General features: G+C 35.0%; 1 protein-coding gene across 1 annotated transcript in view; it reads right to left on the reverse strand.

Moving 5' to 3' along the window:
- ARHGAP15 (Rho GTPase activating protein 15) overlaps nt 1–16608 on the reverse strand; it is a 676830-nt gene that overhangs the window by 320146 nt on the left and 340076 nt on the right. The window contains exons 7-8 of the mRNA XM_081095909.1: nt 14305–14403; nt 12651–12780 (exon numbers count right to left, since the gene is read on the reverse strand). Of these exons, the coding sequence (XP_080952035.1) occupies nt 12651–12780; nt 14305–14403 (229 nt within the window). The remainder of the gene's footprint in view (nt 1–12650; nt 12781–14304; nt 14404–16608) is intronic.

The raw sequence follows: 16608 nt of genomic DNA on the forward strand, positions 1-16608 counted from the left end.
TATATATATCATCGATATATCTATATCTATATCTATATCTATATCTATATCTATATCTATATCTATATCTATATCTATCTATATCTATCTATCCTGAAATACCAATGGGAAACGAGTTCAAGTACCCAAGAACAAAAAAAAGTAAAAGACTATTATTTTTGCATTTGTAAAAGTAACATGGTAAATAGTGATTTTTTTCTCCTTATGGAACAAAAATAAAACTGTATTTTGTGTGTGAAAGAAGGTAGGGTGATTTTCAATATTATTTATCTTAAATATAAGCTTGTCAAATAAAATCAAATTTAAACATAATATAATTCACTAATAAAGAATAAAATATTTAAAAAAAAGTAAGATGAAGAAGGCTATATATGAGATTGTATGTTCCCAGAAGAGTCAAATGGAATATAAAGAGTAAATAGCATTTCTGATGGATTTTGCACATTAGAACATCCAGGGAATTCATGGATTTCTTCCGAGAAATTGTTTGGAGCTTTGGTTTCTTGTCTGTTGGTTTTGGTGAAGGCAGTTTATTCTTGGTTTAATTTTCACTATTAATATTATTGTTTGGCTAGACTGTTTTTTTGACATGGATAGTTCAGAGGTCATAACTTAGCAGGTGTGGTACAGGTAAAAGTTACAAAAGAACTATAAATTTTGATTCTGTCTCAGTCTGCAATCATGGGTTAGGAGATTAAAAACTATTCACCATCACATCCTGGCCAGTGTTGCTCAGTTGGTTGAGCAGTGTCCTATGCACCAAAAGGTCAAGGTGGTGGTTTGGTCCTCACTCAGGGTGCATATGGGAGGCAACCAATTGATGTTTCTCTTTTACACTAATGTTTCTCTCTCTCCCTCTCACTTCCTCTCTCTCTAAAATCAATAAAAAGCATCGTCAAAAATATTCACCATCAAAACATTGTCATGGCATGACCAATAGCCTATTAACCACATACAGGGTTATTTTACACAAAGGCATACTACATTTCTACCTAAGTAGGTCAAAGTCTTGAGACTTGTCAAAGTCTCAAACACCACACTGGTTTGGACTTCCCAAAACCTATGTAGAGAAATTATTTTTGTCATATGGTGGTATGAGTCTCAAACTTTAATGTGCATATTAATCATCTGTTAAATTGAAGATTCTGGCCCAGAGGGTGTGTCTCAATGGTTGAGCATTGACACATGAACCAAGAGGTCACCGGTTCAATTCCTGGTCAGGGCATTTGCCCTGGGTTGCAAGCTTAATCCCCAGTAATGGACAGGCAGGAGATAGCTGATTGATGTTTTTCTCTGCCTCTATCCCTTATCCTTCCTCTCTCTTTAAAAATTAACAAAAAATATTTTTAAATATGAAGATTCTGTTCAGTAGGTTTCTGGTGGGGCATGAGATTCTGTATTTCCTAATAAGCCCCCAGGTAAATACTGTGTCTGTTGGTCCACACTTAGAGTAGCAAAAATCTAGTAGGATTCTGAAAAAATGAAATACACGATGCAAATTCTGCTGAAAGCCTAGGCATCCTGATATTTTTTCTCTAAACCACAGAAGCAACGGGTATTTTGGAACTGTCACCAATTCTTCCAATACATGTTAAGAAAACCTATCAATATCCTATCAGAAATACCCTTCTCCATTTCCACGCCTACTTTCAGCCTGCATTATGGTACTTGGTCCACTGTGATAGTTTCCTAATTTATCTCCCTATCTCCAATTCTTCATTCTTTTTTTGCAGTCTCTTTGATATTCTCTACATTTACACCAAACTACTCTGGATATCAGATCTGTTAACATCTCATGTTTGCATAAAAGTATTTATCACTAGGCTCCCATTACTTAGAGTCAAAATTTCTTAGCATCCCATGAAAGACCTTCCTATATAATAAAGAGGTAATATGCAAATTGACTGTCACATCCTCACACAAGATGGCGACCCTCATGTGGACACAAGATGGCCTCCACAAGATGGCCAGCAGGAGAGGGGAGTTGTGGGCAATCATTCCAGCAGGAGAGGGCAGTTAGGGGCCACCAGGCCTGCAAAGGAGGGCAGTTGGGGGTGACCAGGCTGGCAGGGTAGGGCAGTTGTGGGTGACCGCGCTGGCAGGGGAGGGCAGTTGGGAGCAATCAGGCCAGCAGGGGATCAGTTAGATGTCGATAAGGCTGACAGGGGAGTGATCAGGGAGTGATCAGGCTGGCAGGCAGAAGTGGTTGGGGGCAATCAGGCAGGCAGACAGGCGAGCGGTTGGGAGCCAGCTGTCCCGGATGTGAGAGGGATGTCAGACAGGGATCGGGCCTAAACTGGCAGTCTGACATCCCCCAAAGGGTCCCAGCTTGGAGAGGGTGCAGGTTGGGCTGAGGGACCGCCCCCCTCCTTGAGTGCACGAGTTTTGTGCACTAGGCCTCTAGTTTGTTAATGCTCACTGTTCATTCCCAAGGTGAACTCTAGTTGTTTCTCTAATGTTTGTGCAGACTGGGCTCACCAATCTATTGCTGTTCTCCAAACATTTTATGCTAATAAATATCCATTTTTGTCTGCCATTCCTTTCTTTTCAATCTGCAAATCTCCCAGTTTCACATCAGCATTAAACTCCAGGTATCTTTTATCTCCCTTTATTGGCTACCTTCCCTGACTCTCTCTCCCCAAGTCCCCCCTGTACAGTATTTAAAAGGGATCACTTTTCAACATTATTACCTGCACTCAAATCCTATCTCAGGGACTTCCTCAGGATGAACCCAACCTAAAACACCCATCAAGAAGTCTCATATTTCAACCTTTTCCTTCATTCCTCACACATAAAATTAATAATTGGTTTCCTCTCTTCATCTCTTTCATTTAGTCACTTATTTACTCACTCACTCAGACATTTACTATTGAGCACTACTATGTTTCAGATTCTGTTCTAGGTAATGGGGGTGAGGAGGAGTAATTATCCAAAGGTCACAGTTTATGTTGTTCAGGCATTTATAGTCTCATGGAATAGAGAGATCCTGGATTCAGCAATGATTGACGCCTTGGTCAGCCAGGATCACTTCTCCCAGATATCAAAATCCCTTCATTCAGACATAGCAGACATGGTGGGCATCCAGGCATGCCAGCCTGTCAACAGAGTGTGTTTTGGTGAGACCAGATTTTCAGTATCTTTCAGTTCACTACTTATAACTGTCCCTATATTTATGTGGTATTGATATTTTTAATTTAGTTTAAAAAGCCGTATCTTTATCAACAGATGTGTTAAACTATTTTATTTGATTCTAATATATACAAATATATATGTATACCTATATATATACATACACATGTATATAAAACAATAAAATTAAATAAAACCCTTCCTTACTTTTAAGTGAATTACATTACTATGTAAAAATTCTACCATTGTATTATTTTACTATTTTACACAAAAATGAAAAAAGCATCAGGCACAGTGAAGTTTCATCTCTAGAGATTATAATAAAATGGCTCACTCTCAGGAATGGCAAGACTGAGCACTTATTCCTCCTAACACTCAAACACCTTAAAGAAACTAAAGGTAAAAGTATATATGATCCCCTAAGTCAATAGAATAATGGAGATATTTTTTAATATTTTTGGTAAATTATACATTTGTTTAATTTGATTTTGCCAATTGTTTAAATCATTGGCAAAGTGCATTCCTGCTATATTTCTAAAGAGAAAAACTGATGGATTTATAGTAGACAAACAAAAGCCAGGGCTGTTTTGCTCACACTACACCAATTTGGAAATCATTATACATAATATTTATATTATAATATAAATATACAAAGTTCTTAAATTTATATTAGATCCAGAATATATATTATTCTTAGAACTAATATCTGTATTATCTTCTTAGAGTTAAATATATATTTGTCTTATTTTTATATTTACATAATAGTACTCATTATATTTATCTTCAAGTCAGTTTCTGGAAACTTAAGAAACTGGTCCAAATCTTATAGCCAGTATTTCCTGGAGGTAAGAATTATACTCAGATTTTTTGACTCTTAGATCCGTATTTCTGGCACAGTCCGACACAACCTTTTGAAGAAAGTGCATACATTTTTAAAATATGGTGTTAAACTAGATTTTTATAAATAAGTTGACCTTAAAAAATTATTCGCAGAGCCTTCTAAAATTGATTAAAACTACTATTTTCCTTTTTTGCATATTACGAAGTTTCTCCTTTTTTCTTACTCTAATAGAGCCTTGAAAATTCTAAGAGGCCATAAAAGGGCCTCAAGAGTAAGTATGAATAAGAATAATACTTTCAAATAAAATAGGAGGTTAGAATTCATGACAGAAATATTTCCCTAGTTTAAAAGATATTGAGAAGGCATTAACTTTAAGCAAAGGGACTACTAGGATTTTCCATTTCCCCTTCCCCAAGATCTTAGTCATTTAAATAAACCACCTATTTGTACATGATTCTTGTAGGCACAGTATATGAGACCTGCATAAAGTATACTATTGCTTTACAGTTATAAGAAATCGAAAGAGAGGTATAAATAGTGATCTTAAAATAGCAAACTAGTTCAAGTAGTCAGGATAAATAAATCATCTATTATTGTTTTATTGTTTTTCAAATAAGTTTCAGAAATTCCATCCTCATTATTAGCACCAAATGAAAAGTATATTATAATGGTCACTCATTCATTCATTTACTGCTTTAACATTGCACATTCCTGACCCTTCATCAACACAGGGGTTAGGGATGTTGACCCCCATAGTAAAAAATCCATGTATAAGTTTGACTCCCCCAAAAACTTAACTACAAATAGCCTACTGTTGACCAGAGCCTTCTGATAACATAAACAGCCAACCAACACATATTTTGTGTATTATATGGATTATATACTTCATTCTTCAATATAAGTAAGCTAAAGAAAAAATATTATTGAGAAAATAGTAAGAAAGAGAAATGCATTTGCAGTATTTATTGAAAAACGTTTGCGTATAAGTGGACCCACGCAGTTCAAAGCCTTGTTATTCAAGGGCCAACTGTACTCTCAGACATCATCAAGCCACTCTGCTAGGTGCTGATATATAGGCAAAACAAACAGAGTCCTTTTCAGACTCAGGCAATTCAGAATAGACAAAGAGCCAGCTACAATTATCTTGTTATAACACACTTTAGAAATTGCTATGTTAAGATATAGATTGAATATTACAGGAAAATTGAAAGGATCACCTAACTTACCACAGAAGTCTGGGTGTTTCCTAGGGGAGGTGTGGCCTAAGTTGAGTCTTATGGGATGTTAATTTAGCAAAGAGAATACAGCACTATTAGCACTATTTCCCTGAAACATAAATCATGGATCAGGGTTTGATGGGGAAAAACTGGAGAAGGGAACATAGGTCATAAAGAGCTTTGTACTGAGGAACTTGAACTTGAGCCACTCCAATGCAGTAATTTGATTAGAATTCGTTCTGCACCTTTGACTTTGGCTTTGGAGGACCCTATCTCTGGTGGCACCAACCCAGTATTATATTTACTATGAGGGGATTGCATCTGTTATTTTGCCTCTATTTTTTAGACCAATTACATTTATATATAAAAAATGAATGTAGTTATTTATTTTAGGGAAATTGGGTAGCAGAAGTATTTGGCTTCAGGTTCTATTTAAAAAATCAAATAAAGATTAATTGACAGATTGACTCAATACCTCTCCTACTTTGGGATGGAAGAAATACCTGATTTTCTTTACATGGATGTGAGCTTTACTATGAAGAGAAATAAACTTGTTTTCAAAAACAATCTCATAGATTATATGTTTACAATAAATATTTTTTTCTAAGTATACTATTAGGCCTATTTGGGACACCCAAAGAAATGCACTAAGAAGCAAATTACTTCCTCTTAGGATTTTGAAGACCAGTAGCATTTTTCCTATACTGCAGAAACAAAAGGAATACACCAAACAAATCCTGTATACATAAGCATGTGATCATTACATTCAAAGGAATGTTTTCCTCTGCACAGGGATTCACTGTCAGAATGCCTCAAACCTCATGTTTAACTAAAATACTTTAAACTTGATATGACAAGAGTGAAAAGATATTATATGCCTAACTTTATAAGTAAATGTTAATATATGCCTATTCTAGAGTCATAGAATAAACAGAGGAAAACTTTCAGAGGAGATCAAAGAGCATTTTTTCTATTGTTCACAGTCACAGTAGTGTATTAATGCTAACGAAATATTGCTCGAGAGTTAGAGCAAAGAGCCCTCTGGATTTGGCCTGTTATTGAAATAAAAATGCCATTTGACCTAACGAAATGAGAAATTGATTAAATGCAGTTCATCTAAGGGTAAATATGGTCACCAAGTTACCGCCAGGGTCAGGAGGAGATGGGGTGATCTAGTGTTTGAGTGCTGATGGGGTTAGATAGACTCTCAGAGTGGCTGAGGCTACAAGATACATGACAACGGACACCCACAGGTCAGAAGGCAAGATCATCCCCTTGGATGGGAAAGAAGAGATTAATCAGAACAGTCTTTGCTCAGCTAATAACAAAGTCCTATCCAATGATTCATGGAAAACTGAATGTTTTAAAGAAGCTCCAATCTCTGGGTCCCAGGAAAGTTGGGATTGCTGCTATCTGGGGAACACATTTCAGAGCAATCGCTGTGGTCACACACATCAGTGAAGCCCGGGACCTTCATGAATAACATTGTTTTGACAAAGTAATTCGGATGCCTGATTATCAAGTGTGTGTCTAATCTATACTTGTTTTTTTCTCATGATTTTAAATCCCTCAGCTTTAGCAACATGAATTTTTATTTAGAACTTGACATTTTTCCTCACAAAGTGGAATATTTTGAAATAAAAACTTCCCTTAACTTGGGGAACACAATATAGAAGAGAACTGACCCTCACTGTTCCTCAGATATTTGTCTGTCTTATAACTAGTAAAATAAACTTATTTATTTTTACACTTTAGTGCAATCATTTGTTTTCTCAGGGGGATATTTTATGAAACTGGTGCCAGGGTGGCAATATTGATTTTAAAAATCTGATGGCTGACCATCCTACCCAAATCAGAAACCTTTGTCTCTTTGACAACACAATAACCATAATTTTGACAAAAATTATAAGCTTTTTGTCTTTTTCAGGTAAGATTTATTCTATTTCTTCAGCACTAGATGTAATTTATTTCTGCTAGTTTAATATTGTCTTTATTTTCTTGACAGATGGCTTATTCATCTTATTATTTACATGCACTGGCAAGATTAGTTTGTTTTAAATAAAATACTTAAGAAGAAACTTTAAAATCTGTATTTATGTGAGTCTCCAGAACAGATTTCAGAATATGTGTTTAAAACAACTGATAATTACATATTTATCCAAGACACTCATATGAATTTTCCATTTGGATAATAATAAACATCTTATAAATTTTCTTAATTACATAGTTACTATAAAGGTCACAAGAAATCAATATATTAGCTTTTGGGGGAAAAGTAGGAAAACAAGTCTTCAATGTTTTATATTTAAAGAGGTAAATGTGGCTCATATTCAGAAAATTTGACCTTTTCTTAAAAGTTTTGCAACCACAAGTAGAAAATATGTATATTCTCTTATTGAGTTATGAACATGAGTAATGCCGTGTGTATGTGCGCACATGTGTGTGGACTCCAGTTTTTAATCTGTGAAACTTTTCCAAACATACTAAAAACAATAACATCATGACCATTTATATAGACACCACCTAGATTCATCAAATGTTAACATTTAGGACAATGCCAGACTGAATCTGTCATTACACACATTTCTTATAAGAAACATCTGCCCTTGCTGAGGACTCATTCCCACCCATGCTGCCTACACTTCCTCCCAAGTCCTTTTTCGCCGTATCCACTTTTTCTTCTGGCTGGGAGACGCAGCATCTCCTCACTGCCACCACTGGAGATTTTTAGGGTTCTGGATCCTCCTAGCCAAAGCCAATCTGAGGATCTTAATTGCTTTGGTGGAGCTGATGCAGAGGTAGGGGAGAAAGAAAAGAAAACCAGATGGAAAGCAATGCTACTGGGAGGGCTTAGCTCCTAGGGTCAGCAGGGCAACAACTCAGAATGAGCTGTTCCCTGGAAACAACATTCTAAATGATTGCATAAGGTTCAAGTGTGCTTTTGTGGCTTGTACATGGTTTCCTTCTGAAAATATGTTGAGGTTTGAGCATCCAGTTTACAATTGGATTTTGAGAACATAGTCTACTTGTAGTTATGGATGACCAGTATTATCATTATTTAGACTAGTACAAAAATTAACTGCTTTCTCAAGCAAACTTATTTTCACTTGGCATGACCATAATTTCTTTGCAGGCACATTTTTAAACAAAGATATCATTAAAGATTCACAAGTGTTTTTATTTTCTACATTGTATAAATATCTCAAACAAATTTTTCCATTTATACCTTTACCGTGCAGTCTGGTACATATACCCTGATTATACACATTACTAAGGGGTTATCAAATTGGAAATCCATATCTAAATACTTTTAGGATTGCACCCAGAACACATTTGTGTTTTTTTATGATAATGTAATAAAAAGGCGGATAAAAGAAAACTCATTTTCTTTTAGTTCTCTTGACTTTTGATGTTATTCTTCTAACTCATATTCATGTTGGGATGCTTATTTATAATGCTAAAATGTTGATTTTATATAAAAGTAATCTTTACTTTTTAGAAATTGATTAACATGAGGTATAGTACCCTTAAAGCATAAAGTAATACAAACACGTTTTTAAAAAATAAATAAAAGCGCATGTGAGTGAAATAAAAAAAAAATTGTTGTGCATCTTCAGGTATATCTATTAATGAAAATGAATAAACGACAGCTATGTGTAAAGAAACAGTGAAATGGCTAGATGCTGAATCGTTTCCATCAACTGGAACTTCTTAAATGACATGCTCTTCTGGGTATAAAAGAATCAAGAGTATCTCTTGGCTCCCTTCTATTTCCTGGTGTGCTGCTCCCAAGAATGCCCTGGCTGCCATTTTCACCTGGGGAGTCGCCAGGGGAAAGACCAGCTGCTCATATTTAGATTTTTGCAGCTATGGCTCCCATTTCCAGTCCTGGCTCCTTTCCCCTATTTTCTCTACACTCAGGGAGAGGATGTCAAGTATATATGCCCTGCTCCAATCTTCCATCAGGCACCACCCTTGGCTCATGCCCTATTTTGGTGCCATCTGCTTGGGGACATAGAGGATAATAATAAGAGCTTTTACTTATTGAGTGCCTGCTGTGAGCTAAGTATTTACATATCTAATTTCAAATTCTCACATGATCCTGCAAGGACAGTATTAAACCCATTTTTATAGATCTAGGCAGTGAAGCCCAGAAAAGTTATGAAAACTCTCCAAGGTTATCTGATGCAGGCTTTATATTTGAGACTTCCTCTTTGCTATCAGTGGAAGACTTGGAAAAAGATGTTAGCATTTTCTTTGATCGACTCTCCACTTTCCATAACAGCCATCCCGGAGAGCTGCTCTCCCACTCTCATCCCATGCTGGTGTCTTGAATTTCCCACAGTGATTTGGCCCTTACATTGAATTTTCCGGCTTCTTGTCTGTTAGACTCAACTGATATCTTAAAATATGTGATTAGTTCTTAATAGTGTTGGCAGGTTAGAATCATATTTTAAAAAGGAAAGTATATTTAAGCACTTAACTTTCTGAATTCACGCATTGAGAGTGCCTATTTTTTCCCATGTTCTACAGGGAAACTGGACAATTAAATGACCACCTGTTAGCTGCTAATGATGCTCACATGCCTTTAAGAAAGTAATTCTGGCTTTATCTGTCTACAATCTTGGCAACAAAACTCGTGGGAACATCAAGGGCACAGGAAGCCAAAGGCAGCAAACTGACAATGAAGTTTGTGCTTAGACTACTAATAAGGAAGGAGATAGTGTGAATCTCTAATTCTACATAATTATTTAATCTCAAAAGGGTGACATAAAACAGAATGCATGTTTTAAAAACCTAAGTTTGGTGTTCAAATCTAGGACTGAGATCAGAGGAGTTTCACACAGCATATTTCCTACTTGAAAAAAAATATACAAAAAACACTAATATAAAACATGCTAATCACTATTTCAAATGCATAGTCTGATTTGATACTGTGTGGGTGGGTCAATCATTATGCCTTTCAAATGAAAATGAATACATAAATACTGAATAAACTTAATTCAAAGTAATAGGTGGCTATTAACCTTATCCTATGTTCCAAGAAATATGCTAGCCCTAACAAAGGCTTACAACTATAAATAGCCACCAAAACAAAGAAAAGGAGCATTCTCTAAAATTAGGGCTAGCATTAATGAGTAAATTACCCTTTAATTTTAATAGTAAAATCAAAGTCCAAAGGAAACATCTGGTTTTAATTCTTTTGCTAATGTGTTTTTCGGTCCCTGTTTAAGTTTACTGATCTCTATGGATCCCATTTTAATATACTATTTCCATTAAGTCAAAGGTTGATGAACTAAATTTACCTTTTATTTATTCTCTTCAGTATAGTGTAATGGTCAAAATCATAGCCTCTAATATCAGATTGCTTAACTTTGAAAATTGTCTACATAACTTGTTTTTTGTATGAGTTGTCTTAACTCTGTGCTTCAGCTTCCTCAGCTATAAAGTAGGATTAATAATAATACCTACTTCATTGGGTTAGTGAGATAATTAAGTCAGTATAAGACAACACTTAGAACAATGCTTGATGAACAGTAAGTGCTCAATATGTCCTAGCTATCATGATTTTTGAACTGCAAAGGAAATGATGAATTGAAGGTCATTATACAATTAGGTACATTTTGAATCAAATAGAGTAAATCATATGTGTCTCTTGTCAATAAACACATAAATGTCTCTCTCAATTAAAAATAAATTCTAAAGAGGAGTAGGTGGTAATCTGTCTGTAGGAAATCTCCCCCCCTCCCCCAGTATCATCTTAAAACATTTCAGGTGACTATTAATGAACAAAGAAACCATTTGCCTCAATGTTTCTCAAACACAATTTTACAAATCTTCATTTTTTCCAGAGCTCCAAGCTTTAGAAATGTGTCAAGGTTTCCTCTAAAGCAGCAATTATATCTGAGATTCCAAATCTACTGATAATTTCCTCATACATCCTTTATATATACTTCAAAATGGTTATATAATTAACATTATATACTCACAATTTAATTTTAACTATAAAACATTACCTTATCTGATCCCATATGAAGTAAAAGGGGACAGTTACCAGAATTTAAAGGGAAATGTTCAAATAAGATAACTCCAAACTGTACCATCATATAGAAGAAACTTTTTAAATTGAATTGCTAACTCTCCACAACATATTTGCAAAGCAATATGAAGTTCAGGACATTAACACTGATCATGTTAAACTCTAACTTAACCCAGTTAGCTAGCTAAATATGTATCTAGAAGTTGGTGAAATTATGGTTCAGTTCTTAAAATAATGACTTAATTTTGAAAGGGTAAATCTACTTAAAATTGTAATACTATTTCTATATTTTAGGCCCCTAATTTATTTAGCTTTGGAAGATATGTTATTACATAAACATAACTTTCCTCTTCCTTGAAAAAATACATATATATATATATATATATATATATATATATATATATAGTCTTCCCTAATGCACACAAATATATATATATTATATAATATATATGTAATATATATATATATAATATATATATATATATATATTATATATACACACATACATACATACATATCTGGTACATATCTAGATATTGTTAGCATCCCTTCTCTATTACTGAATTCTCCCTAAATTCAAAAGGTTGGGATATAACTACACTGCACTTTGGTCAGAAGAAATGGCAGAAAAATGGTGTATCAGAAGATTGAGGTGGCCCAGTGGATGATCCAGGGAAGGTACTATAGTTTTTAAGACTTTAGGAAATTGGTGTTCTCTAATTTCAAAGATATCTGCTTCTTCTTTTAGGAGGTTGAGACTCAAATCAACTCTATGAGATAAGTGTACCTGAAACCTTTCAAAAAACCCCTTTTATTGAGGAAGAAGCAGGTTGGGAAAAATTAAGAGATGTACTCAAGATCAGGATATAAGTGGTGAGATTGGACCTTTTAATTCCAAGTTCATTCCTTTTAGAATATTAGAACTACATGTGACCTTAGAGAACATCTACTTCACAATCCATATTTCTAAATCTTTCTGGTGGTCTAAAAGTGTAGAAAGTTGCAGTTTGTTGGTTTAAGTTAGGCAAAATGTGACTGGTCGCTCATACATCTTTTACTGGATGGAAATCAAATAGTCAGCGTACCAAGGTTTGAAGACGCTTGACATTTCCCACTCTTAAAATCAATCACCAATCTGAACACAATGGCTATTTCTTAGAGATTTAGGTATCGGTGTAAGTGAAGACAGGGACCTTGGAACAATTATTTTCTGAAAAGGCATTACCAACAATGATGTGAGCAAAATGTTCAGACTGCCCCCCCCCCCCCCCCCCCCCCCCGTGCACGGATCCCTGGCCAGGAAACGGCCACACATCTGTCATGGGTAGTATGAGTTTGGCTCAAATCTCATTTTAATGCATTTATATTTCATACGCATTGCATTTTGACTAAGTTAACATGAGCAAGTTAGAAAAATACTTACTTAAAGATTTTCTGTGCTCTGGTTTCTGTTCTTTTATATCATTATCATAATGACTTAGCAATTCAGTACTGGAGGATCTCTGGATTTTGAATAATTCCAGGTTTCTTGATGGAGTGCTTGGATCCTTTGGCTAGAAACACCAAACGATTAGCCAGAAAAAATTTAAAAGGAAGAAAGAATTAAAAAAAAATAATTTGGGGATCTATTTTGATGTTAAATTTAAAAGGATGTTTAAAATAAGATAATTATTTTTGGGATGGTGCCCTCTAGAGCCAAGCTTAACATTCAAATTTATAGCAGTTATACATATGGTGCTTACTAAATCCTGTGCATTACCCTAAGCATTCCACATGCATTAACTCAATTATTCATCACAGCAGTCCTATGAGGTAGGTATTCTTATTATTATTCTTACTTTCCAGACAAGGAAACTGAAGCCAAAAGAGATAAGTAATTTGTCCAAGGTCACACAGCTAGTAAATGATAGAACCAGGATTCAAACTCATGCAGTGTGACTCCTGAGTCCTCCCATAATGACAAACTATGTGCGAGTGTGTGTGTGTGTGTGTGTGTGTGTGTGCTTGTGCATGAGTGCACGTATGTGTATGTGTGTGTGTGGGGGGGGATGGGGCACAAGCATTCATACCTGACTGGAAAAGAACATATATTAGAGATGGAGAAAAGTCACTTTGTTAATTTATGTTTTAAAGTTTTGGTCTGAAATCAAAATCATATAATGGGAGACAGAGCATCATGAGCAAAAACACCACACATAAAATGTATTTTCCTCTTGTATACCTTATTAAAAGCTCTCAAAAATATTTCTTCCTCAAGATTTTGCAAATATTAGTGTCCTAAAATTAGATGTTTGGTCTAGAATTAGTATAAAATGAGTAATTTTAAATAATTTGACTATTTTTTTAATATACGTCTTTATTGATTTCAGAGAGGAAGGAAGAAGGAGAGAGAGATAGAAACATCAATGATGAAAGAGAATCATTGATCGGCTGCCTCCTGCACACCCCCTATTGAGGGTCGAGCCCACAACCCAGACATATGCCCTTGACTGGAATCGAACCTGGGACCCTTCAGTCTGCATACTGACGCTCTATCCACTGAGCCAAACCAGCTAGGGCTAATTTGACTCTTTTAAAAACATACTCTGAATGTGTGATTTAGGAAGTTCTAGATATGTAATTTTCATGAAAATAACAATCTAGCTTAATTGAAAGAACAACGAAAATCAGTACTCAGGATTATTATTTACTGGTATTAGAACCATGATATGGGCTTCAATACATTGATATTTATTTTCAAGAATATGTATCACAGACTGCATTAACTGAAAATGTAAAAATTCAGTAGTTATTAAGCACTTGTGTGCTTTTTACAGTCTCCAGTAGATGAATGTCCATGTTATTTTATTAAAAATATATGAATGCCCTGTATTTTTGAAAGAATGAAATTCAGTGAAATTTATATCCACAAATCCTATTTGCTAAAATGTTTTTAGTGGACTCTGTTTAAACTTAAAATAATTTAATATCTCTCAATCCATAGGATCCACTTCAATGTGTGTGTTATATGCCTATGTGATAAGATTTAAATGACTATGTTTTAATTAATAAAGGTAACAGCCAAAACAAATACATACCAATCTGTCAATTGCATTTTTGATAGCGTGGAACCAATCCAATATGATGAAGTCAATATCTGACTGTAGAAGGAACTCATTTCCTGATGCTGTTGTGATCTGAAAAAAGAAAAAAATTGACAGGTAAGAAAACCAAATAAAATAGATCTCTTATAGTTTAAAAAATGTGTATCCTTTTTTTAAACAAAAAACACACACTTTAATACACTGAAATATTTTCTTGTATTCCAGTAATTGTCTTTCTGGAAACTGGAAGACTAGTATCATTTTGAATTGCTCACTATAAACTGTTTTTTCATGTCATAACAAATACATTATTGTTTTCATAATAGAACGATTAACTCAGAGTAGTTCTAAAGCTGAATTACTCCAACTCAAGGAGAAGCAAGCCAGGAAGTTCAGAATAATGCAGACAGTATCCACTTAAGTCAGAGCCTCAGAAAAATGTACCCGGGTGTGTCAGAATTCATTCTGCACTTTTGGCTCTTTCCTGTTTGTCTTTTTTAAATCTAATAGTATCTCTACATTTGATTTCCTTTTATAGAGGGCTCTAAAACAGACTACTTACCAAAGAGACTAAATGCAGACTTTTCTAAAAGGTCATTCAAATGAATAACATTTGGATATTTCTACTTTCCTATCATAAAGACCTATCAGAAATTAATAAAGGACCAATTTCCCCACCACAGGAGTGTATTAGAAATAGAAGTTTATTTACATACTTGAACCTCTCATGGAGAGTATTTATCAAATGAACATCCCCATTCCAGACTCTCTGGGCTGTTAAATAGTTGGCAATATTTAACATGTAACTATGTGTTTTTCATTTCAGCGAATCTTTTTCTCCCAAGAACTGTGAGAGAGAGGATGGGACCCTATAGGAACAGAGCAATGCTCTTGATTTCACACATAAAGGACTACTCAGAGAAGAATTGGATTAGAGTGGTTGTGGGCACGCTTTCTGCATTAGGCCATCAATCTGAACTGTGCAGATTTTCCCTTTGTTTTATTGACTTTTTGTTTCAACAGGAAGATGAACATTTCCCGGCTGCTGTCACCCATCAAGCGAGGCTTCAGAGGTTTAGAGGACTGACATTTCAACATCCTGAATCAGGAGCTAGTCACCTCTCCTCAGCCCGACTTGCTCTAAATAGGAGGTGAACACTGCAGTGAGGCACAGGTTCAGGAAATCACAAATCACGCTTCAGGCTGTCTCCATAATTCTATCATTAAAGTGACAATTATTACCCCGAATAGCTCACTCTGAAGGTTTCAGTGATTCTTATGGCAGCATTTAATAACAATGGTCCCAGGGTGTTAAAGTAATCTTCGATTACACATATACATAAATATTCATTTGTCATTTATTTTTAGAAAAACTATATAGAGATGCAACATCGCTCAGTACTGAAATGAAACCATTCTTAAGGGAGATGGATTCTAACATTTCACAACTGTAAGGAGAGAGGAACTACCCAAACTACATGCAATTATGAAAAATCAAAGTTTAGAAAATAAGAGTAAATTAATTACCCACACTAGACTTGACAGATCACCAGGGCCAATCACTCTATTTATTGTTTAAAGTAAAATTGCATGTAAGATTTGGGATGGCTCAAAACAGCCCCCAAATGATCTTCTGGGGTTTTTTCCTGGTTGTTGTTTTTTAACTAATTTTTGTTTGTTTGTTTTAACATATTTTTATTGATTTCAGAGAGGGAGGGAGAGGAAGAGAGAAATAGAAACATCAATGATGAGAATCATTGATTGGTTGCCTCCTGCACACCCCACACTGAGGATCAAGCCTGCAATCTGGGCATGTACCCTGACTGGGAATAGAATCACGACCTCCTGGTTCATAGGTTGATGCTCAACCACTCAGCCACACTGGCCAGGCTAGTCTTTTTTACGTATCTAGTAAAACACAGTTAAGCTGATGTTTGCCTAATTATCTAAACACCCTTGCAATGTTCTTTACTTCCATAAAATCCCAAATGTTTATTTTATAAAATCTTTCCACAGAAATAGTAATCTAAAAATATAAGGTCACTTCTAACTAACCCAAGAAAACTAGTAATGTCCTCGGCCTCTACCTTAATTCCTAATCTTCATGTAAAATATTTTGATTATGTATGTGTTATATCATATCACAATTTGTTAGCATACGAAAAGAAAAATATGTTAGCCCAAACATAATCTACAATATATTTCCCTGCCGTTACAAATAAACCATTATTGAAATTATAAAAAAAATATATAATTAGATTTCCTGCATCCTGAAGGTTTCAGAAAGGGCCAATATAG

This window comes from Myotis nattereri (genome assembly GCF_964212035.1).
Source record: "Myotis nattereri genome assembly, chromosome: 7".
In the NCBI taxonomy this organism is placed as follows: domain Eukaryota; kingdom Metazoa; phylum Chordata; class Mammalia; order Chiroptera; family Vespertilionidae; genus Myotis; species Myotis nattereri.